Here is a 23887-nt window from a genome sequence, read left to right as displayed (position 1 = left end):
AATGTTACATGTACGTTTTGTTGTAGATAAAACAGAGAAATGTATGAAAACATTATTGAAATGTTGCATTGATTAGGGGATCTTTTTACATGTTTGTGCAACTATATTTACTATTAACTAAGGAAATCACATTTCCATATTTATAGGGTAGAAACTGACATCTTGGCAGGAACATTAAATGTACAGAAAAATATCAGCTGCTCTCATGATTCGGACGTCCCTCCAAAGTTAGGGTTGGAAAAATTCACCTGCAAATTTAGACGAGCAAAAGGTTAAATCTTGTTTCAAGCAGTAAAATGTATATTTAAAGTGTGCCGTGTTCTGAATGCTTCCTACCGCATCAGTGTTCCTTGGTGAAATGGTCGGAAAACTTATGCCACTCAGTTTAACACCTCGCACATAAAAAACATAGTATATGATTCCAAAAATCAAGCCGATCAAAATCAGGGCACCAATGACTGCTCCTACAATGGCTCCATCTGGATGATTGGGTGGGTAACGACAGATGTACAAACTTTTATTATGCGTAGCCATAGTGCATGATAAAATTACATAGTGCATGATATAATTATTACATGTAATGTACAGAGAATAACTTGCCGGATCCTGAAGAGTCTGTAGGAATAACTATTCCACCGTCATCTGTTGTATAGTCTAAGAAGAAATAATATACAATTATATACAGAATAACTGGTACTGTGGCTTATATACGTAACACTTAGAAACTCATTTTACTAAAGTTGGAAGTGAAAGTTAAAATCCAGATGACAATTTATTTGCCATTTTTCCAGCAGGCTAATGCAAATCACCCCTGTTAATTTGCAGGTGGACTGAAGTAATTCTCATCTAATTCTTTATACTGGGGGGGGACCTAATTTCCTCTGCAGCAGACGTGAAAGGTCCTGCAGTGTAGATGTCATTTTCATTAGCCATTGTGACTTTGGAACAAAACTAGTAGACACTCTGACACTCAGAGAACTGGAATTGGCCATATGTTTTAAAATATCATCAAAATATACATCAGTTTATCCATTTGCATTTTAACATTTTACTCAGCATCAGAACAGCTCAAAAAAATGTCCGGGTCCTTACACTGGCGGTGACGACAGGCAAATCCTCGCTTCTGCATGCAGTTGTTGTCATTCCATTTCCCATCAGGATACATCTCCACACAATCTTCAGTTCCCACATCACCAGGATGGAAGGCTAGATTAGGCTCTCCCGGTGCCCAGTTCAGGAACCCCACAGATGAGAGGTCTGTCCAAGCCCAGCCAACTAAAAATACATTGATATTTTTGACTTCAAAGCCGGCTTCAAATTCTGACAGTCATGTTGGTAACACTCTTTGTAACAGCACAAATGATCAGAATCTTTTTACACTTGGTAAAGAAGCAGTAACCGAATAAAAATATCTGAACGTACAAGATTTGTCTCTCGTCAGTCCAATCCAAACATTATGGTACTTGGTGTAGTTGATGTTCCTCAGGAACTCTACCTCTGCCCTACTATGCAGGGATGTCAGCTCTGCCTTTGCTAGCTGACAGTAGTGCCTTGACTCAGGCCACGAATAGCCCTGCTTCCCATTGTAAACAAAGTAACAATAGCGCCCATAGGGCCACCACTCGGGGCGACATTTTCCGTCACCAGGAGCTGGAGTTGCGGGTGGTTTTTCTGTAGAAAATAGAAAAAAAAGTTGATGTTCACCATGATGAAATACTCATCTCTAGCTAGTCATGTATAAATACATCAGCATTTCAACTACAGACTTGAAGGGGAACCTGTAGCCTTTCTCAGGGAGAAAATGACACAAGGCTGGAGCACAAACACTATGGGCAACTTAGTGGCCCAGTAAGGCACACTGCATGTCTTTGGACTGCTGGAGGAAACTGTACAACGGCGGGGAACAAACACGCCACACGCAGTGGAAGCAGGATTCAAATCCCCAGACCTGGAGCTGAGGTAACATTCAATATTGATAAAAGAATTTATATCTGGTTAAACTGTTCAATTTACAGTTTCAACAGTATAATTCTATATAATGACAGATGGAAAGATTAGTACCTGAAGTTATTTTGCAGATAAAGTGTTTGGTGGTGGTGCATGACGTGTCATTCCATACTCCGTGGAGATGCATGCTGCTGTGCATACTCACACAACCCTCATCCTTATGGTTGCTTGGTTCACCAGGACCCCAGTGAGTGAAGAACACCGGCCAGCTGTCTGACCATTTGTACGAGCCGTCTTCCTATGAACGAAATAGAGTATTAAGTACGCTGCATGACAGCCGCTGCATCTACATCGTTCTCGATTGTTGCAAGTTGTTTTCCGAGTAAAATGTGCCACCATAACACTTGAGGATGATTGACTAATTCTGGGAATAGAATAAAGATATCTAATTATTTTTACGTTACGCCGGAGTCCAATCCAGGCATCCGATTTTCCCTGCAGAACTGCACCAGCGATGAACGCCTGTTCGTAGCTGTGGTCGATGCTGGCCAGGTTGCCTTTTTCCTGCGCGCAGAGCGCCTGCGCTTCCTCCCATGTCTTTCGTTCCTCCACCAGCTTGTAGCAGTTCTTATACCATGACGTGTAGCCTGCTGGGCAGGGGCTGTGTGTTGGAGGCGGTTCAGGGATGCTGTTCGCTGTGTAATGCCAAGGAGATCAGTTAATGCGTCACTAACAAAGAGCCGTGATATTTACCCAAGGTAAAATCAGATTCTCGTCATCTGAAATAACTGCCAAATAAAATTCTTTATATTAAATTATACTTCATCCAAACACAATATTTTTTTTTAATCGCAAAATACAAGGTGGTTCTTTTGTAGTATGTTCTATTGTTTATGTATTGAAAGTCGGTGGAGAATATAAATATATTTTAATGTCTGCATCAAAAAACATTTCCTTTGGTTTCCTTTCTGATTTCGATTTCTTGCTATCGAGTAAATCCATGGAGCTATAAAAACAGTCTATTTCGGTTTTTTCATCTTGGTCATTTGCACCTTGCTGTATAGTCAGGCTACTTATAGTACAGTAAATCAACACATGATTTTGATAGAATTCCCCTTTAATATTTTTTGAAGACTCATGATATCAAATACGGAGCATTAAATTTCAGGCCATAAAATGTAAATGAGTATTTTTTTCTTTGTTGTTATGATATTTAGAGACTGCAAACTTTGTTTTACACTAAACATCCAGCTTCTGGATGGTTTGCCGGCAAGATGTTTTTTTTTCCGTGAAGAACAGATATAAAAATGAAATAAATATTAGGTGGCTCACATTTCTTCATGTAACACACCCAGCCCCTCGTCCTATGGCAGCCATCGTCGTTCCAGCGCCCAGTAACCAGATGGTTGTGAGTCATGGCAGTGCAGTGCTCCTAAGGAAGGAACATCTAAAGTTAATATAACGTCTTCTGTTTTCTCTTATTTGATGAAAGAAATTTCAGAATATTATGGGTATAAAACACCTCAGTTAAGACGTGATGGGCAGGGTTCCACTAATCCGTGAACTGCTAATTGGTAAAGCTAACGTTTTCATTAGCGGATTAGTTTCCGTTAACTTTGATTCAGGCTCTGATTGACACATCTTTAGACCAATAAAGAGCTGAGACCCTCCTTCCTAGCTCTGGGTAAACGGTGCCATGTTTGTAGTTCCCAAGCGGCTTCACTGAGGGCAGAATGCCAGCATGGGCCAGTTGTGAGTTGGATTTCTCAACAACAATAAATATATACACACACACACACTCCTGCAGATTTTATACTATGTCTTAAGACAGGTCTCACCTCCTCTTCCCCATTGTTTGGCTCTTTTTCAGCCCAGTTTGTGTATCGCACTGGGCTTCCATCACTCCATGCAAACTGTCCTTCATGTAGTATGTCAGACAAGCCAATCCAAACGGGCTGGATTATATCCATTATGTAGCTAGATACAAAGTCTGCACAGAAAAAGCACGTGTAAGAAACAGAACTGCTGTGTCTTACTGTTGCTCAGTCAAACCCATGGTCTTCTCAGCTCTTACCATTCTCATACTGGTCATCAATGACAGCCAAGTCTCCTCCCTGGGTTCTGCACCAGTTCCGGGCAAAAGTCCAGTTGGCTTGGAATTCGTTCTGATGTTTATGGTTTCCCTTAAACAGGTAACATTTGTTCCGGAAAAGCATCCACCCTGGAACAGTTGAGTAGTTTAGTGTAAAGTGTGTAGGCAGGCTAGGGACACAGGGAGGTAGAGGCCATGTGGTGTCTGCTGCAAATTAGAGTTTACCTTGTGGGCAGTGCCCGGTCCAGGGCTGGGTGGGCGGGGGCATGGTGTGCACATCTCCGGGGTACTTCTTACACAGATACCCTGCCATAGCTCTTCCACAGTTCTCATCATTCCAGGTACCTGAGCAACAAAACATCAAACTGAACTAAATACTAAACTGGAAGAATTATATAACATTAAATAATACAGTATAGGTATATGCAATTTATTGCATCAAATAATAATTACATTAGTATGTTTAGGAGACAGATTATTAAAAAAAAGCCAAGGACTGGGGTTCATGTTAAGCTACTGGAGGCGGACAGTTTTGGATGCTGTGCTGTTGAAGTGAGAAGTGGCCACTGTTTATTTTATAATCTAATGCCACACAAGTGCAAACTTCAACAGCACAGCTACATGGCAGTTTATTTGTTTTGCCTTGTCATTTTTTGTATTAGTGTTTATGCATCCGTTTCCAGAACTACTTATTCAATACTAGTCACAGTGCCACTATATGCAAATGGCTATAAACGTTTAATGGAAAGTACTGATTTCATCAAGCTTGTATATAGGTATAGTAAGAATAAACTCAGAGGCTGAATTCATTTTATTACACTATAGAAGAAATCCGTAGTGTGAATTGTTTTGCCAGAACCAACAAAAGGAATCGTATTTACGATTTCACAGAATGTATTGAAAGACATGAGTTTGAATCCCCGCGCTTCTATGAGTCATACCTGGGTATCTTTTAATCTGCACACACTCCTCCTCACCATTAGCATTATTTGGCTCCCCTGGTCCCCAGTGGACATACGTCACAGGGGAACCATCCAGCCACCTGTCAGACACAAACACACCAGCAGCTGAATCGAGCAGAAGGCTATTTATCACCACAACGCTAATGCTAAGGATTAGATAAAACAAGCTTACATGTATTCCCCATCTGCGATTCCAAACATCCTCAGTCCAATCCAAGCTGAAGCCACTTGACCAGTCCCCACCTGCCATTTCAAGTCATTTGGAGATACTGTTAAGATCCACCATCCATTTTCCGTAACTGACTTAAAAACTGTCCCAGGAAATATAGGGAACAAAGCAAGATACTTCCTGGATCGGTCCATCACCAGGTAAGCATCATCATACACTTGGGTATACAGTAGCAACCACTCCCGTAGTCAGAAATGAATTCTGGGTGGGGGTGCAGCTAATTTCAAGGGGGTTCAAACCTATCATTTTTCTACGCGGCTATGTGCCTGGTAGCAACTTATCTAAACCAGAAGAAAGACACAGGTAAGATTATCCCTGAGTTACTGTGTCACCCACATTTTTAACGCTAAACAAAATTGGGCAAAATTTTATTTAAAACAGGGCCTTTCACAGCATAATTGTCAGAGATATACTGGAAATAAGTGGCTGGAATAACATTAGGATAAGATATAGTAAATGCAGGATAATATGTATGCAGGTAATGATAATTATGGGATAGCTGAATACATGCAAAATAAAATACTCCATGTGTTAAATTGTCTTGCAAAATATGGTCAAGACTTTATTTGCTTTGCACACAGAGTTCTGAAAATTTGTGTGTGTGATTTTTTTTTTTGCCTCTAGTTGAAACATTGTGATACGAAAATAAATATTGCAAGTGAACATTGCAATGGCAGCGCGTAACGGACATTAATGCTGCGAATGAAAGGACGCAGAGAACGTACCATGGTATTGACAAACTCCTGCTCTGCCTTGCTATTAATAGATGCAAGTAATGACTTTTCTGCCCAACATCGCAAAATAGCGGTGTGGAAGTCAACGATGTCTGTGTCATTGTAATAGTAACAGAGGCCTTCATGTTTTCTCCAGCCAGGGTTGGTGCCACATTCCGGTGCTTAGAAAAAAAACAAATGACTTACTTAAACAATGTGCAGTATATATTACTGGATAATTTACATTATCTTATATAAAAGATTAGAATGGAAATTATTCTAGTGTGCTAATTAATGGTACTGTTTTAAACTGGTGAAATATCACCTGCTGTAGTTAAAGTTAATGCTATTGGTTAGTATAAGAACGGACGCTGGCCTTCTGTGAAACCTGATTGGCTCCTGGAGTCCCCTGAATAATATCACTCACCAATTAAAAACATATCATTGGCTAATGATATGGTTGGCCTCTCTTATGCCCCTCCCCCCACATTACAAAAAATCCTCGAATTTCCCCTATTACTGAGACTTATAGGACATTGGTGTTGCATGGGTTATCAAGGACAGTATCCACAGCTGAAGCATTTTGTACACATCTCATTATTTCTTAACTATCTGCATCACCTGCTGTAGCATGTTTGCTCTGTGGTGTCAGTCACTATACTGTACTTAGCGGATACAGTTATTCCTGCACTTGTCCACATGGAAGCACGGACCTGGAATGGGGGGAGGCGGTTCTGGGGGGGTGATGGGCTTCTTCCCTTTGGGAATCATGCAGATCCAATCCTGATGCGCGTCACAGTTGAGGTCGTTCCACCAGGATGAGCCATTGTTGGTGGTCACCATCTCCACACAGTCTTCCCGGCCCTCGTGGTCGTTTGGTTCCCCGTGACCCCAGTTAGTGTGGCTGACAGAACTGCCATCGCTCCATTGGTAACCTGGTACAAAGATCAGTATGGAAAACAGTTCCCCAGTGAGCTAATATCAAACAAATGTAAAGAACTTCTAAAAGAACTTTCCTCTGACCTACAGCAAAGTCTTAGGGTGTTCCTCACTACCAACAATCCAAAGATTGAACTTGTGGTCTTGGTTCCGGTCTTTCTAACTTTCCTCTCAAGAATGAACTTAGGGCGCAACAAATCAGAATAGTGATCTCCTTTGGCAAGGATGCAACCAATGTGTCCTTGATGTTTGGAGAGGGGCAAGACCAACATTCATGGATTTTTACTGTCCTCCATACTTCTGTTCTGAGTATAGGAACTTGTCTTTGGTAAGATGATGTAAAATGGGTACGTGAGAACACAAGTATGGTCACGTATGCATAGTAGGAAACATTCATAAATCTGGTAAGGGAAGGTATGGTCAGGTGTCTCAGAACATTGTATTTTTCCATCTGTAAGTTCCTTGTCTTTTTTACTCTCTCAAGCCCCAGTAAACCCATCCTATTCCCAGGGACTGTGATAGGTCTCCCCAGTGACCATGTTTTGCACTCTGAAATGACTTCATTTATTTTTGGGTTTCCCTAATATTTTTCTGTCTTTCTTATTTTTCTGTCGTCTCCATTTTATGCAAAGTAGTCTTGGGCTGGACCAATTCTCACTCTTTTTAAAGCTATGTATGAAGAAAACCTTTTGATTTTTACATTAAAAAAACCAACAGGTCATTTCCTCCCACGCACCTCCATCTATGGCGTTGCGCTGCAGGCCAATCCACTTCGTTTTGCCCTTGGAGTATGTAGACAGGAACTGCTCTTCATACCCACTATGAATACTGACAAGCTCTGCTCCCCGAGACACACAGTCCTCCCGTGCTGCTTGCCAGCTCTTCTTCTTTGCAAATTCTACCACGAAGAGCTACAAAGAAGGACAGTTTCTAGCATGTAACCTTACTGATGTGGTAACATTACACATCAGTGGGTGGTATGTTGGTCTGTGGTTTTGACCTTTGTACTCGTGAGTGGTAGTTTGCTGGTTTGAATCCCATGGTCGGCAGAATAGTTACATTTCTGTTCAGTTGTGATACACAAAATGATGCTTCAGGAACCATTTTCTGTTTTTTTTTTACCCCACTAGATGGTGCTCTTGGTTTGCTGTGAACAGACAGCACCATCTAGTGGGATCAAAAAATATAGCAAATGGTTCATGAAGCATCATTTTGTCCATCACTACTGTTCAGCCTTTGAGCAAGGCCCTAAACCATGAACGATGCTCTAGGCCCTAGACGGTGCCAGATAAATGCCCAACTACATGCTCTACTCCCAAGCTTGTGTACGTCTCAACGGAGAGCTAGATGGGCTATGTGAAAAAGAATGAATTCCTATTTACTTTGTACAAATAGCAAATAAAGGATCATTTCATATATTGTATATAAATCTACAATTCTTAGTTCCTGCTATTAGATAACATAGTTTCATACAGCCAATTCTTATCAAACATTTGAGAGCAGGTTAGCATTCATGACGATATACCTGACCTGCAGAAACATTTTCTGGTTACATTGTATCATTTTCTTACGTAACATATTATTATTATAATTTACCTTGTAACAATTTCTGAAGGCAGGCTCAGCTGTCCAGCCTGGTTCACATCCTTGTGTGGGGGGTGGAGTGGGGGCACGGGTGGGGGGAGAGATGCCATTGCGCGCTTTCTCGCACACAAATGAGAAGGACTCTGAACAGCCCTTGTCATCCCAGAAACCACCTCCAGGGCCTGCTGTCATGGCAACACAGGTGCCGTCTCCAGAATCTGGAAAATTCAGGACAGTTAATACAATAAAGACTCTCATGAACAGCACTCAGTGCTCTAGCAGTGCTGTTTTTCACAAGACTAACTCAAACCAGGGTTTCTATGTTTTATTACGAAGACCAAAATCACCTGGTTGGTTCCGGTCCCAGTGGGAAAACGTCATAGGTGCTCCATTATCCCATATATAATCCACTCCGCCAAAATCGCTCCCTTTTGCTCTTAGTCCAATCCACCAAAATCCGGTGTACCCGGCCATAGTGACTGTGAAGTGAGCCTGTTCATAGCTGATCCACATCACAAGGGAAATGCAAATGATTATTGCCCATTCGATTATTTCAGTTGACTTTTAAATATATATGCTTGATACTTTCTGATGTGAATTTATTTAGCTCTTTGAATCTTTGTCTACTATTGTTTTCTATTGTCTACTCCATTGTTCTATCTATTGAATATATTAACATTAGCTTGTTACGTCAGCCAGACTTTATACAGTATGCTGATGTTTGTCATGACCATCTTTCACCATTTCTAATGACTTTTTTTGCGTACTTACATGTCCATGATGTGTAGCAGCTTGCTGTCCTTCTCGTCGCAGAAAGCCTTGGCCTCAGACCATGTCTTTGGGGAATCCTCCATCCAATAGCAGGAATAACCATAAACATCCCAGCCCTGTGCCATAATAGACACCCAAAAAAAATCAACAACATGCTTCATTTGGATGCAATACAGAAGCAGACAGATTGTGCTTTTCACTATATGCCAACTCACCGCTGGACAGCCATAGATAGTCGGGCGAATTGACGAAGCTGGGTAATGGTTTTTCAGCATTTTGCACATGTATGTATTTATTTCTGTGCATGGAACATCATTCCACCTGCCATTCTGTATAACACAAACCGTGACCAGTTGCAGCTTTGGATATGACATGCAAAACGCATATTCACACTATGTGGATGACTGTGTTCATGTAGATATTTAAACATTATTCCCTGGGGACAGAGATCGTACCTGACGTAGCATCTCGACACAGTCCTCATTAAAGCCGGCATGGTCGTTGGGTTCGCCGGGGGCCCAGTATGTGAACAGAACTTCATGACGATCAGACCAGGTGAAAAAGCCCTGAACTTCCAAATCATTCAAGCCAATCCACATGTCACTGGTGACTGTAGGATAAAAAAAGAAACCCCCCTTTAGGTTTCGGGTGTCTAGTTACATTAACACGAAATGATGACGTGGTGACACCTCACCCATGAAGAGGTAACTCTCCAGCCAGCTCTGCTCCTTGAGTGACAGCACGGATACGAGGTCGGCGCCCAGCTTTCGGCAGCTTGTGCGGGCAGCATGCCATGTTTTTTGGTCAGTGAAGGGCTTGTAGCAGAAGTCTCCAAATTCATACCAGTCAAGATCTGGGCACCGCATCTCTGTAAGATCATTACAACTGAGTGTCATACATACAGTTACCATGTTGCAACTTTTTCGTCAATGGCATACACTATATGGACAAATGTATTGGGACACCGGTAGTAATTACAGGAATGAGCCACATAAGCCACACCCACTGCTGACATATAGGTGTATAATTAAGCAGACAGTCAGGCAATCTGCAGCAGAATGGGGTCATACAGAAGAGGTTACTGGACACCATTGGACACCTTTCCATTATGTCGATTCTCCACATTGTTGTCCTGCTAGAGCTGCCCTGGTCAACCGCAAGTGAAGTGATTGTAAAGTGTGAACATCTGGGAGCAAGTCCAGCTGCAAGGTGGGGGCCACAAGCTCACAGAAAGGGACCTGATCACCCAGCATCAATACCCAACCGGAATGGCAGCAAATCCCACCGGCAATGTCCCAGCATCTAATGGAAAGCCTTCCCAGAAGAGTGCAGGCTATTACAGCAGCTAAGGGTTAGTCAACTTCATATTAACACCCTTTGATTGATTCAGAGTGAGATGTTGGACAGGCTGGTCTCCCAATACTTTTGTCTATATAATATAGTTGTTGCATCCAACATACCTCCATCTGCAAACTGGAAAGACGTATAAAACTGTCCATCATATCTGTGAAAACAAAAGAATTTTGTATTTATTCGAACTAAACAGTGATGCTCTAAAACGGATGCATGCAAATTAAGATTTTTAGTAGTTTCCTTGAAGAAGTTATGAGAAGCCAGGTTTGAATAAAAAAAAAAAAAATTATGGTTAATAACACAACAATCAAACAGTAATGTGTTACGGTCATGCACCACATAACAATGTTGATATAAGATTATAATGGAGCTGAAAAACTCCTGTAGTCTAGTGTTGCACAAGCAACACCATGTAGCACAATGCATTACTCGCACGTTTGTGACGATGCTGGTGCAAACAAACTTGTGCTGCTAGTCATATACAATTATGTGCTACTGGCCAATTATGCTACTGGTTTATGTATTTACTATACTGTACTTTATCATTATTATAGAGTATATTACTCTTTCTGCTTATATGAAACAAATTTAGTGTAGCCTAGTGCAGCAGGGTGTATCATCTAGGTTTGCTTAAGTACACTCTATGATGTTGGCAGAAGGGCGAAATTTCCGAACGACATATGATCCTCAGAACGTATCGCCACCGCTAAGCGACGCATGGCTGTATGATGAGGAGGGAATGAGCCTGGCTGGATTCCGTAGGGACTTACTGCTTGGAGGTGATGCCATTTCTGGTTGATCCCGGGTAGAGGGACTGTCCAGGCATCTTCAGTAGAGTACAGTCACCGCCGTTCTCATTCAGGATAACCCCCGCATGAATAGCAGCAGCACAAACCGAAGAGTCCTGAAAACAAACGTGAAGGCACATAATTACTGTCATAAGAAGCCCCTTAAGCATGCATTGCGTTGTCTCGTAGCATCAGTTCACTTACACCGCGGTATGTCATCGTCCCATAGACGTCATAAGGTGCGACCGCACACCCTGCAGGGCAGTGCACACTGAAAAAGTCACACAGGTTAACCATGCACGACGATTCACAAGACTCCATCTCCATCAGTTGCCTGCTAACGTGGCCAAAGTCATCGTTTTCGGACTGCATACTGAAGGCAGCTTCAAGGTTGTTGCTACCATCCAGTGAATTGTTATGGGAATGATAAGCCATAATAACAACGTGAGACTTCAAGCTCGAATGCAGTATATCTACAGTTTAACTTGACTCACGTCTTTCGATCGCTTGCGAAGCTGAAGGAGATCTTGGAGCCGCAGGTGACTGCATCTGCATGCATGAACACGTTGATCTCAGCACCATCACCAGAGAACACTGTGCGTCTGACAGCTTACTATCCATTAAAAGGCCAGAAGGCTCTACCTACAGTCAGGTTTGCAACCCAGAATATCAAGGCGAAGTCCGATCTGCCCGTTAAACTGCAAAGGCAGAAGCCGTATATGCTGCACAGCCAAAGGGGTTCCAAAGAGATGTTTCTCTGGAGTGTTTCTGTCCATGCTTCCAGGGTATATCTGAATGCCAGCGAAAATGAACGCTATATTAAAGACTTAATATATAAAATATTAAAGACCCATACACGTGTGATCAGCTTAAATTCCACTACAGGTTTGTTCAAACTTGTCTTACAAATCTGAATATTGGCAAATATTTCACAGTAAAAAAATATATTTTTATATTATTATTCAATATATTATTTAATGCCATCTAATAATTTCCTTATTTCGACCCCAAATATTTTTTATTGGATAAAAATGAAACCATACTCCCTACATACTGCACGTTAATAATAAAAAAAAAAACCATAATGTCATGTCATATATTCTGACAGACTTTTCCGACTATAAACTGAAGTAAACATCAAAAAATATTAAATTACTGACTCCTCCATCAGCGTCATAGTTGGTCCACTGGATGCCATCGGTACTGCTCTGGATTCTGAAGGTCTCTATCCAGTGATCTGCACCTGCGCATCCCTGGATTACGACTCCGGTGACCTTCTTGACCTCGCCCAGATTCACCTGGAACCAGGAATTAGCTGAAGCAAAAGAAAAACATACAAGTATTACCAAGAACGTTACTTAACCCCCTAAGATCTTTTTTTTGTCAAGTGCTCAACTCAACCACTTGTCATCTTTTTTTTTAGCAGACGTTTATAATGTCCATTACTTTTCAGACTGTGATGCTTTGCTTTTCTCAGAAATTAAACAAATCTGAAAGATAGTTGATAAATGATAAATTGCCGCCTCCCTGGAAGTACTCTGGCATTCATACCAGAAGCTGAGGGCATCCAGCAGGAGTCTCCGTTTAGACGGGCCTTCTCGGGACCATGTCCGTTCTCCGACGACGAAGCAGAGAGCTGTGAATTCGCGATAGTGCCATCCTCAATTCCCAGTCCCCTCACACACACTGTAATATGTCAAAACATATTCAATTAGTCTTTTGTGTCAGTATTTTCTCAGTACAAAAAACAAATTACTTAACTGTTTTAGCCAGATATTGAGTACTTATATGTAATGCTCAAAATGGGAAAAAAACAGGTGTCAGTACTCTCCTTGTTATTCAATATTCAGTTATTCAGTACTCTCCTTGTTATTCGGTATTCAGTTATTCAGTACTCTCCTTGTTATTCAATATTCAGTTATTCAGTACTCTCCTTGTTATTCGGTATTCAGTTATTCAGTACTCTCCTTACACTCAGTATTCAGTTATTCAGTACTCTCCTTGCATTCGGTATTCAGTTAATCAGTACTCTCCTTGTTATTCAGTATTCAGTTATTCAGTACTCTCCTTGTTATTCGGTATTCAGTTATTCAGTACTCTCCTTACACTCAGTATTCAGTTATTCAGTACTCTCCTTGCATTCAGTATTCAGTTATTCAGTACTCCCCTTGTTATTCAGATACTGATAATAAAATAATAAACAATGAATTATATAAATGATAGTCGTATTAAAGGATTCTAATTCTGATTATAAGTGGTGCCAGTATGCAAGAAATGGTACTACATACCAGTGAGTACTGGCCCATTCAAGCACTACTTATTTGTATTAACACTCAAGGTGCTCGAACTTACCATCTTGTTCACAGCTGTAAACTACTTCCAGATATTTAGAGATGCTAGGGCAGGGGTCTTGTTCAGTGTGGGCATACAAGAAGCAAAAAACGCGATTGTCACATGACTTTCGCACCAGGGGCAATATTCCGGGCACCGTGCAAGTTCCTAGAGAGAGAAAAACATTAACTTTACTATGACGGCTAGAAGTATAAGTATATACATGCAAATGTCAATATTATGAAATGAAACTTTATTTTCCATTTGCATTTTAATTCTTTAGTTTTCGCGTATCCCGTCTTGCTCGCCTTTGGGACACACATGTCCCCGCTTAAGTGTCCAGTAGTGATTTAGCTACTCTGTCCTCTGGGGGATTTGATAGTTACTATTAGAAGGTGGCTCTGTCGGTTGTGCCTCTGTACCTGTGATCAGAAGGTTACCTAATAAGTGGTAATTTGGCAGCACGTGCATAAGGTAACCATGTAACAGTGACTTAAGGAACACAAATCAAGTGACATTGTATAACTAATAGAACCAGAAAGGCATAATTGTCCGAATACCTGAGGCTCCAGTCTCGTGGGGGCAGATCTTGTCATTTTTGCGTCCGAAAAAGGCAGACTGAATGTTTATGACGCTGTTGTGAGGACAGGTGATAACTGAGCTGAAGTCTTCACAGGCATAAACGGTGTAATATCCTGAAAGGTAGTCATCAGTATATAAGTGTTACTGTTTACAAAGTACCATTGGGGATTACTTCAGGGTGCAGGATGATAGCTGAATTATTAAGCCATTAGATTTTGCGTACGCTGCCCTACCTTCGTGAGGAGGAGGGGGAACAGGAGTATTCCCTAAGAGCAAAGACAGGAAATGCTCACTCACACAGCAGCAATAATTAGAACAATTCAGACTTTTACTCATATTTTCTTTTCCATTCACTGAACTCTATTTGCATTGCCTCTCATTGCATAAGAAAAGGACAGACGGAGTTTACCCCTTCGCTTGCAGATATAACCCCTTTGATGATCACAGTTATCGTCGTTCCAGTAGCCCGTGTTCACAAGGATGGAGAGACAATCTTCACCAAAGTAGTCATCGGGCTGACCTGAGGGCAGCAAGATTAAAAGGCGAAGATTTGTGCTGCTGCGAAATGAAGCATGTAACTTAAATATCCATAGATAAGATAAGATAAACTTTAATGATTCCTGTACTTTGCGTACAGCAGTAAAGTAGCTGTAGCGCAGAGAAAAAACGATAGCACGATAACGATAACGAAAACAACAGGGCACAAATAATATAGTACTATGCTATTACTTATGTATTAATTAAACACAAACTAAATTTTGGTTACATACTGATCTCATGTTAATTCATCATTAATGAATCATGACATGTTTTATCTCAAGCAGTCACTAAATGTTACTACATCTGTAAATTCTGTAAAGCTTTGTGAATGAAGGGACAAATCATGAATAACAAGTTAAATACCGATCTCATGCTTGTTCATCATTAATGAATCATGATGCGTCATTTATCTCAAGTAGAGCCTATATTTGTTCAAGATTTGTACTTCAGAGTTGTTACTAAGTATTTGTGTCCTGTCAAGTAAAGTGTTACCAAGCAAACATGTAGTGCAAACCAAGATAAAATGCATTGTTGCAGGAAACAAACCTAGAAGTATTGTCAGCTATGTATACTGCTATTTAAATCATCTGGCAAGGAACTACATAAGTGAAAACAAGATGTATTATGGGTAGCAGGAGAAATATATACACTATATATATACTATAAATATAATTAAATAAATATAATATGATATAATATCATATAAACAATATATCTTGTCTATTGGCTCAAGTCTTACTTTTTGTATACTGACACTCAGCATATTCATACAGCTATTCATTTCCACCAAACGCTGTGGTTTAGCCAATGTAGTTCTGAGTCTCTCACCCGCTGCCCAGTGCACGTAGCGGAAAGGCAAGCCGTCGGTCCACTCCCAACCTCCTTCTGTAACCGAGTCGTGACCCCCCATCCACATTGCCACTCCAATGGGGATCGCTTGGATTTGAGCTTTAATTCAAATTCGACAGAGGAAAATTCTTCAGCCGTCGCAATCTAATTTGAGTAGCATGCGACAATAGCAAAGCGATGACGGCAACATTGTTGTCGGGAGACGGAACCTTGGATGAAGGCCTGCTCGAACGGTTCTGTGATGCTGAGGAGGTTGCCCCCCTGGTTGACACAGTCGGCATGAGCGCTGGCCCAGTTCCTCATGGACAAGTAGTTGAACAAGTAGCAGTAGTCATTGAAGGGATCCGGCGTCCAGGACCCACACTTCTCATTCCATCCTGCAGAGAAAAATATGCTCAGCGGGGGGCAGAATATTTAAGAAACTGAACCAATGGCTCTACAGAATAAATTATATTGGTACAGTAAACAAGCCTTAATGTATTGCTAGCTATGTATACTGCTTTTAAAATCATCTGGTAAGGAACTACAGTAGTAAAAACAAGATGCATTATGGGTAGCAGAAGAAATAATTGATATCGTTGTGCATTCTTTGAGAGACAATCCTCACCTGGTCCAGAAGTTGGAGGTACAGGTGGGGGGCCTTGGCCTTTTGCTAAGAAAATAAAAAAAAAAAATTACCAATGAAGGAAAATGGTGAAGGTACCTGGACGTAAAAACTGGAGTAAACGGCAATAAAATAGGTTTAGCAATGCAAGCATGTTGCAGATGTGTCCACATCAGACGCACCTTTTTTGCAGATAAAAGGGAAGGTTGTGGTGCAGAACTGATCGTTGAGATACCCGGGGTTGGTGTGGTCCACGCCCCGCATGGCGATACAGTCCTCGTTGTTTTGCCAGTTATCTGGCTGGTTGTGATCCCACGGTAGAAAATCCTGCACAGGGGAATGAAGGAAAAGAATATCAATCACAATGAACTGAGTTTAAGATCTCACCTACTAATAGTAAGAGTTCACTGTTTGTTTTTATATGCTTGTTGTTATTTGTATATTGACATACATATATTACATTATATTTATATTAACCAAATAATATCATGTTATGTATCATAAAATGCATCATAACTGAAAAAAAACCTCTAAAGAATCAGGTAACAGACTCCTTCTGTGATTTGAATCAACAGCTTTTTGGTCACAAATCTCCATGCATCATTATGCTATTGTGTATATGCATCACATCTCCAGTGCATGGGGGACACCTGCTCTTTCTGTGAAATAGATGAATCCAGATGAAAGCCATAGTACCTAATTGATTTCACCCATCAAAAAAACTCATGAAGGGAAGGAGAGAGGTAAGGCTTTGAAGATAACTGAGAAGTTTATACAGAGGCAAAATGAGGAAGTAAAAACATGTGTTTTGAATGAAACAACAATATTCTTCAAAAGCTCAGTCACGTCCTTCGGGTGTCTGGGATGGTCAACCGTGCCAGACATGAGCCAATGGCAGTCCAGTGGCTGAAAATGGCTCACGGATCAGTGGGTTGTCTACAGCTAGTCAACTGACAGCTGAAGAATCCAGGTCCATGCAGTTCTCCGCTGACAGGGCAAAAAGATTATGGAGAATTGTACGTGTCTGTGCTTCCATAATGCTGTGTGTCAACCCTGACAGCTATGCTAAGTGTAAAAACGCTGAACAAACAGAACAGTAAATGCAGCAAAATGCAATGGGGCTACCCAGTCACCAGATCTCAATGAAGAACAACAGCTGTGGGACCAAACGATTCAGTGTAAATCTGTGTTTCTCAACCCGGTCCTCGGGGACCCCCCAGACGGTCCATGTTTTTGCTTCCTCCCAGCTCCCTGCCAGACGGTCCACAGGGAGCAAAAAGGTGGACTGGCTGGGGGTCCCCAAGGAGCAGGTTGAGAAACACTGCTGTAGAGGACATCACCTAGCCACTTAAAGACACGGCAACATCATGACTTACTGCTGGTGTTCCATCAGTCCAAACATAATGTCCTTCCGTCTGTATGTCGTTCAGGCCGAGCCATGAGGATCTTGTCATATGAGCTGAGGGCAAACGGCAAAATAAGTTGATAAGAACAGAATATTTGCTCTTTTGACAGTTGGTACAATCCAATGTGTAGCTCAGAGGGATAAGATTATGTCTGTGATCGGAAGGCCACTGGTTTGAAAAGACGATTTCTCACAAGGATCAATGAATATTACTATTCTGTTGACTCAATGTATTATTTCAAACACAAGGGTGTATCTCAGAATATCTGACTTTGGTGAGTCTGGAGTACTTACTGTTTTCTTTAATTAAGATTCTGGAACTTACCACTCAAAAAGCTGACTTCCTCTTCAGAATGGAAGCTGGCCAGATGTCCATTTTGATTGGCACAATATGTTTCAGCGTCTTGCCACGTCTTCACGAATTCATCCTCGAAGTGGTAGCAAAAGTCTCCGAAGAGAAGGTATCCTACGTCACAATGGGACTCTGGCCCGAAAATGATGAAAGATTAATCAGATTAACAGCAAAGTATCTTAGTATAAACTGCAATAATCTGCCATTATTTGTCATTTTAAATGTGAGTATTACACATCCATACATTTTCATGGTAACAAAGGGGTTTTCCTTATTACTTGGCATACAAGAACTGGATCCATGATAGCATTCTGAGTGACACACAGCTGTAAAGGTTGAATTAATTGTGAAACGGAATTATTGTTTGACCTCATATGGACAAGGGCCCTGATTCCAAGCCGCTCAGTAAAGGTTATGGTATAAATTTAAGATGAATTCATATACATCTTACCTGGAGCCGCAGTTGGTTTCGTATTTTGTCCTCCGGCCATTTTACAGATATAACCCAGATTTTTAAAGCAGTTAGTAGTTTCCCACTTTCCATTGTAATTGCCTGGTTTAGGATAAGAAAACTGTTTTCAAACTGACTCTATACTGGTGTTGAATAAAATGTGTGTGAGACAGGGAACTGGTGGCACGGCCCTGGCGGAACATTCTGTTCTAACCTGTGAAGATCTGACCACAGTCCCAAAGACCCTTTGTGTCCTTGGGAAACTCAGGTTTCCAGTTTGAAAAGGTGACTGGAGTTTTGTCCACCCAGGTGAAGCTGCCATCATGATCCTTGTCTAATAAGATAAACAATATCGCAACAAGTGATTACAAAAATGACACTTCAGGGCTCATTTGTGGTATTTTCTGACCCCACTAGGTGGTGCTGTCTGTTCAAAAAAGGGTTCAAAGCATGCCTCAAAGCAAGCCAAGAGCGCCATCTATTGGGGTTAAGATTTACCACACATGGTTCATGTGTCATTGCTTTGACCATCACTATTGACAATCCGTTTTCCTTAAACGCATGACCAATGCAGAATCAGACTGAGCTTGCAGCCTAGCCCAGAAAGCAGAGGGTGTGGGTCTGCTATGCTAGCACATCGTAAGGCGTATACTATTAGAAATTGAGATACACTAGTTTGCCTAATTTAAACGTCTTTGGATTGTTGGTGGAAACAGAGAACCCACTAAAAAATTACAAGAACACTGGGTTACCATGCATGGTCCACACACACAAACCAGGGACAGGAATTGGTGGTGTATAGCTCAGTATGCTGGGATCGGTGCTCATGACTAGAAGGTGATGGGTTAAAATCTTGCAGCCAGCAGAGTAATCATATCACCATTGGGCCCTCCATACAGAACCGCAGGAATAAGCAATTTTGTTTTCTTTCATCAGGTGTTTTACAGGGTTGGGGCCATTCCGGAATATATCCACCAATTTCAATCCAAATCAGAAAATGGAACTGGAGTTGGGATTGGGAAAATATGGGGAACAGAATTGGAATTGAATTTGAATTTCAGGGAGATTTAAATTCCAGCGCAAGTTCCATTTCTTTGGAATTTGGAATTTGGATTTGGAATTGATGAATGCATTCCGGAATGGCCCCAACCTTGGTGTCTTATACAATTGATAATAGATTTGAATTATGGTGTTGGAAATTGCATATATTGTGTGTAAAACTTTAAATCTTTACCTGAGACCCCAATCCAGATATCAGGCACATCGGTTAGATGGATATCGGGTAGCTGAGCATTGATAAAATACTGTTCAGATTCACTGATAGAAATATAATAGATTATCGTTAGAGAAGGTTTAGAAAACCAAAAGTGCCATGTATAAATATTGCTTTAAAAGTCACCAAAACATATCTACACAGATTTTTGTATGCAGTGATATAAACTCTTAAAAAATTTAAATCACGTTACTAATGACGGACAAAATACTTCTTCGTGAACCATTTGCATTTTTTGACTCCACTAGATGGGTCTGTCCACAAAACATGCCCCAAATGAGCCAAGAGCACCATCTAGTGGGGTCAAAAAATACAGCAAATGGTTCATGAAGCATTATTTTGTAAATCACTAATACGAACTTATATTAAGATTTTAACATAATTCACTTGTGTGAATGTCACCATTTGTTTTAAAAATGCCCATTCTTACCTTTGAATAGTGACTAGGTTTGCCCCATAGCTTGAGCACTTAGTCTGAGCTTCATGCCAGCTGGTCAGTAAACCATAATTACTGACCACCCAGTAACAATTACCACTGAAGCTCAGCCATCCCTCAGGACATATGGCTGAAATGAAAAGGGCAACCGAAAACCTTCATTCCCTAGCAGCAGTTTGGATTCTTCAGAGCACTGTTTCCCAATCCGGTCCAGGGGGACCCGTAGACAGTCCATGCAAAAATGTGGACTGTCTGGCAGGCAGCTGGGAGGGAGCAAAAACATGGACCATCTGTGCATCTCCAAGGACCGGATTGGGAAACAATGCTTTACAGGAAAAATAAAAGAGCATTTTAATAATTAATTTCTAATAATACACAATTCCAGATAATTTAAGCTAGAAAATTAAGTATTAAGTTTATAGTTTTTAAACCAAATTCATTTGCTTCGTACAAATTTCTCAAACAGTTCTCACAGAGGAATCCAAACGAATTGCTACTGTAGTGAACTTACTATTCAGTCCCCTTTTACACATATAGGGACGCTCTGCACGGCACACATGAGCCCGCCACTTCCCAAATTCCTGTCCCGCTTCCTTGATGACGGCTGTACATATTCCATTCTGTTTATCGCTTTTATGAAGCAAACGAAGCAGACGATCGTCATTAGCATTAGCATGTAGCATTAACGTGCAGTTTCATTTTTACAGCTTTCGAGTCTTACCCGAGGTTGGGCTCGTTGTCTCCCCAGTTGTGATAGGTAGATGACAAAGCATCCGACCAATGAAATCGTTCATTGCCAGGCTGAACAGCACATGATACTGCAGTACAATTCTGTAACATTGGTATACAAGAGTTTTTACTATTATTATAGGACCATTATAGTTATGATTTCTCGCATTCTGTGATAAGTATCATTCAAAATATTACTTTGCATGACTGCAAACAAAGGATGCTGCAGCTAAAAAAAAATTAGCACATGAAATTAACACATGAAAATCGATTTAATACCTTAAATTAGGAGTTAGACATATGCTAATAATAACTTAACAGCGCATACTGCAATAATACTGCATTCATCAGTAAAACCATGTCCACTGATGACTTGTGAAAGATTCCAGTAATACTGTCTTTATTGAATAGTCATGAAACTATTACCATAGTTGAGAAGCCAATCCAAAGGTCAAAGCGGCTGGGATCCAAACGGCTGGTCACATACTGCTCCTCCTCGGCAGACAGGATGGACACGAGGTCCCCTCCTTCTTTCAGACACTCGAGCCTTGCTGACGCCCAGCTCTCCCTGGAATGTTTCAACTTGTAACAACTAGAAGCAAACTGATGCCATCCGTGGGTCGTGTCACAGGTTACCGGTGGGTTTGCTAAGATGAAGAGAATTCTTGTTAAGGACAGTTAACACAAAATTCATTCATTGGTGTATCTCCCGTTATCATGTAACTTAAGTCGCCATCTTCTGGAAGGGTTGGGATTGCAACATACGATTGAGCCGCTTGCAGATGTACCGCCGTCTGACACTGCATGGCTCATCATTCCACTGGCCATTGTTTGACCCAATTATTTGAGCACAGTCCTCATCGTCGCCCCAGTTGTCCGGCTGCCCTGGTCTCCAATACCTATATAAGATTTCTATGTCAAAAAGACTTTCGGCTTCTAGTTTAAAAAAAACGGGTCAATCACAAAATATTTCGTTGTCTGTATGATAGTATCTAAAGACCAATGTAGTTAGCTAGTGGTCTTACTTCTGCATTTCTGCGTTACTTACGCTAGATAGGGATAGTAGACACTGCCGTCACTCCACTCCCACAGACCCTCGGAAACGATGTCATTTAGCCCAATCCAGTAGATGTCCATCCCAACTTGAGTCCGTACCCATGTCTAGAGGGACAGGAGAAAGGCCACAGCTGACATCATCACTTCAATTACAGCTTTTTAAAGTTGTAATAATAACTTTAAAAGTAACAGCTCTGACATTGGTGCACGTGGCTGTAAGAAGCACTAAGACTAATGAGAAGGATGCTAATGAGCCCCCCCCCCCCCCAAATTCCTCTCCCCTGGTCGACAAAATCTGCCAAGAGGGACCTACTGGTGTGACTGGAGTACATGGTATGACCTCCTAGTTCCAGAGGTTTACTTACAATGACTTGTCAATTGTTCAATAATGAACACATTGTGTCAGGATGCACAATTTTGAATTCAAGCGGCGTATTCTAAGACCTCTAGATATACTGGGGGTATAGATGGTGTCTCCTACCCTCTCATTAATGTCCAGGATGCTCATTAAGTTGCTCCCCTTTCCCTCGCAGTCTGCCTGCGCGTCACTCCAGGATTTCGTATCAACAGAAAAAAAGTAGCATCTTTCTTCATATGGTCGCCAGCCTGGATCACACTGAGGAAACGCTGTACAAACGAAGGGTGAAGATGGCATGATAAAACCGTTTTACAATATTGTCATTCTCATCATTTACAACTTAGAAAATTTAACAACTTTTGCGCATGGGGAAGGTTTATTCACAAACATTAGAATAAGCACAAAATACTTGTTTTCAACAAAGTTCACATTCACGTAATGTGAAGGTAATTTAACTGCCATGAAATTTATGATTCACCTCAATTGCTTTCACACATCAAACATCATGCAGACTTGTCACATGTGACATAAAAAGCTGTTGTATCTTATGACACTATTATAGCATCTAAAAATGTCTCAAAGGTTTCACTCCAGCTTTTATAATGCTGATCTAAGGAGAATCAAGCATGTCCATCCCAGGAAGTACAGTGCGAGATTCTTTTAAGTGTCCGAGAACAGTGAGAGTGGACCCGCCTCTGGAGGAAACCCATTCAAACGTTAAATACAGACAAATAAGGCAGAGCTGAATCCCCCAACTTAGTAAAAGGTTACTGCCACCTTGCAACAGGTTCATAGATACTGATGACTCTCTGCTATGGTCATAACATTACAACAAAAAGTAGCATGAAAGTATTTTAATCCTATCAAGAAATGCAAAAAAAAAAAAAATAATGCCAGCTTGGAATTCTGCAGTTTATAAAGATACTTCAGTAATATTCACATCAAAGGCCACACCTTTCCAAGAATTTGTGAAGCTTACCAGAACCGAAAAAGCCACAAACGATTAAAAGCAGGAGCAGCATCCTCTGTCTTTTGTCCATCTTCTCCTTAAGAGCAAGGTGCACACATGATCTCCAAAGCTAGCCACCTGGGATGCGCTAGGTGCATCTGCTCACCCTGCTGCTCCAGATGATTCTGAGAAGGAGAATGAGCCCTGCTTACTTTTCTTAAATGGTCAAAGGTACAAAGATTGACAGTGGTTAAAGTGTAAGGCACTTGTCGAAATTACCTGGAAAAAAAAGTTCTCATCAACACCAGGCAGTTAGTTCAAGGTCATAATTGTGTCCACAGGGATGTATAATATGTTGTAATGAATAGCCAGAGATCGGATTAGACTATACTGTGTCAAACGCAAACCAGACAAGTGTATCAATATGCCAAACCAAAACATTATGACCACCCCCGTGTGAAGTGATTAATGATGACCATCTCGTAGACACAGTGCGTGTCATTGCCTGGGATATATAACAGTAAGCTAACATCTGAAACCCAGAGTCGACATGTTGAATACAGAAGAAATACAGATGACTCCGACAAGGGCCGA

At 41.1% G+C, this 23887-nt stretch overlaps 1 protein-coding gene across 1 annotated transcript; it reads right to left on the bottom strand.

The window, feature by feature from the left end:
• Nucleotides 1-16: 16 nt before the first annotated feature.
• LOC125746406 (macrophage mannose receptor 1) lies at nt 17-23384 on the bottom strand. Its single transcript, XM_049020346.1, has 50 exons — nt 23324-23384; nt 22468-22613; nt 21979-22091; nt 21696-21829; nt 21357-21577; nt 20923-21032; nt 20713-20831; nt 20196-20331; nt 19727-19809; nt 18707-18826; nt 18493-18594; nt 18015-18173; nt 17661-17743; nt 16467-16611; nt 16288-16332; nt 15890-16057; nt 15660-15779; nt 14701-14811; nt 14525-14557; nt 14270-14404; nt 13731-13877; nt 12930-13064; nt 12539-12693; nt 12025-12169; nt 11873-11927; nt 11583-11649; nt 11361-11494; nt 10698-10741; nt 9932-10105; nt 9693-9847; nt 9453-9566; nt 9238-9353; nt 8814-8968; nt 8479-8684; nt 7619-7793; nt 6657-6878; nt 5956-6125; nt 5174-5244; nt 4981-5081; nt 4265-4384; nt 4022-4168; nt 3786-3937; nt 3280-3379; nt 2407-2642; nt 2062-2245; nt 1423-1671; nt 1093-1275; nt 597-654; nt 337-514; nt 17-248 (listed from the first exon to the last, which is right to left on the bottom strand). Exons 1-50 carry the CDS (start codon nt 23382-23384, stop codon nt 204-206), a joined length of 6537 nt encoding a protein of 2178 aa, XP_048876303.1. The 3' UTR covers nt 17-203.
• Nucleotides 23385-23887: the final 503 nt, after the last annotated feature.

Source organism: Brienomyrus brachyistius, chromosome 7, assembly GCF_023856365.1.
Source record: "Brienomyrus brachyistius isolate T26 chromosome 7, BBRACH_0.4, whole genome shotgun sequence".
Lineage (NCBI taxonomy): Eukaryota > Metazoa > Chordata > Actinopteri > Osteoglossiformes > Mormyridae > Brienomyrus > Brienomyrus brachyistius.
This window is presented reverse-complemented; position numbering and strand designations above follow the sequence as displayed.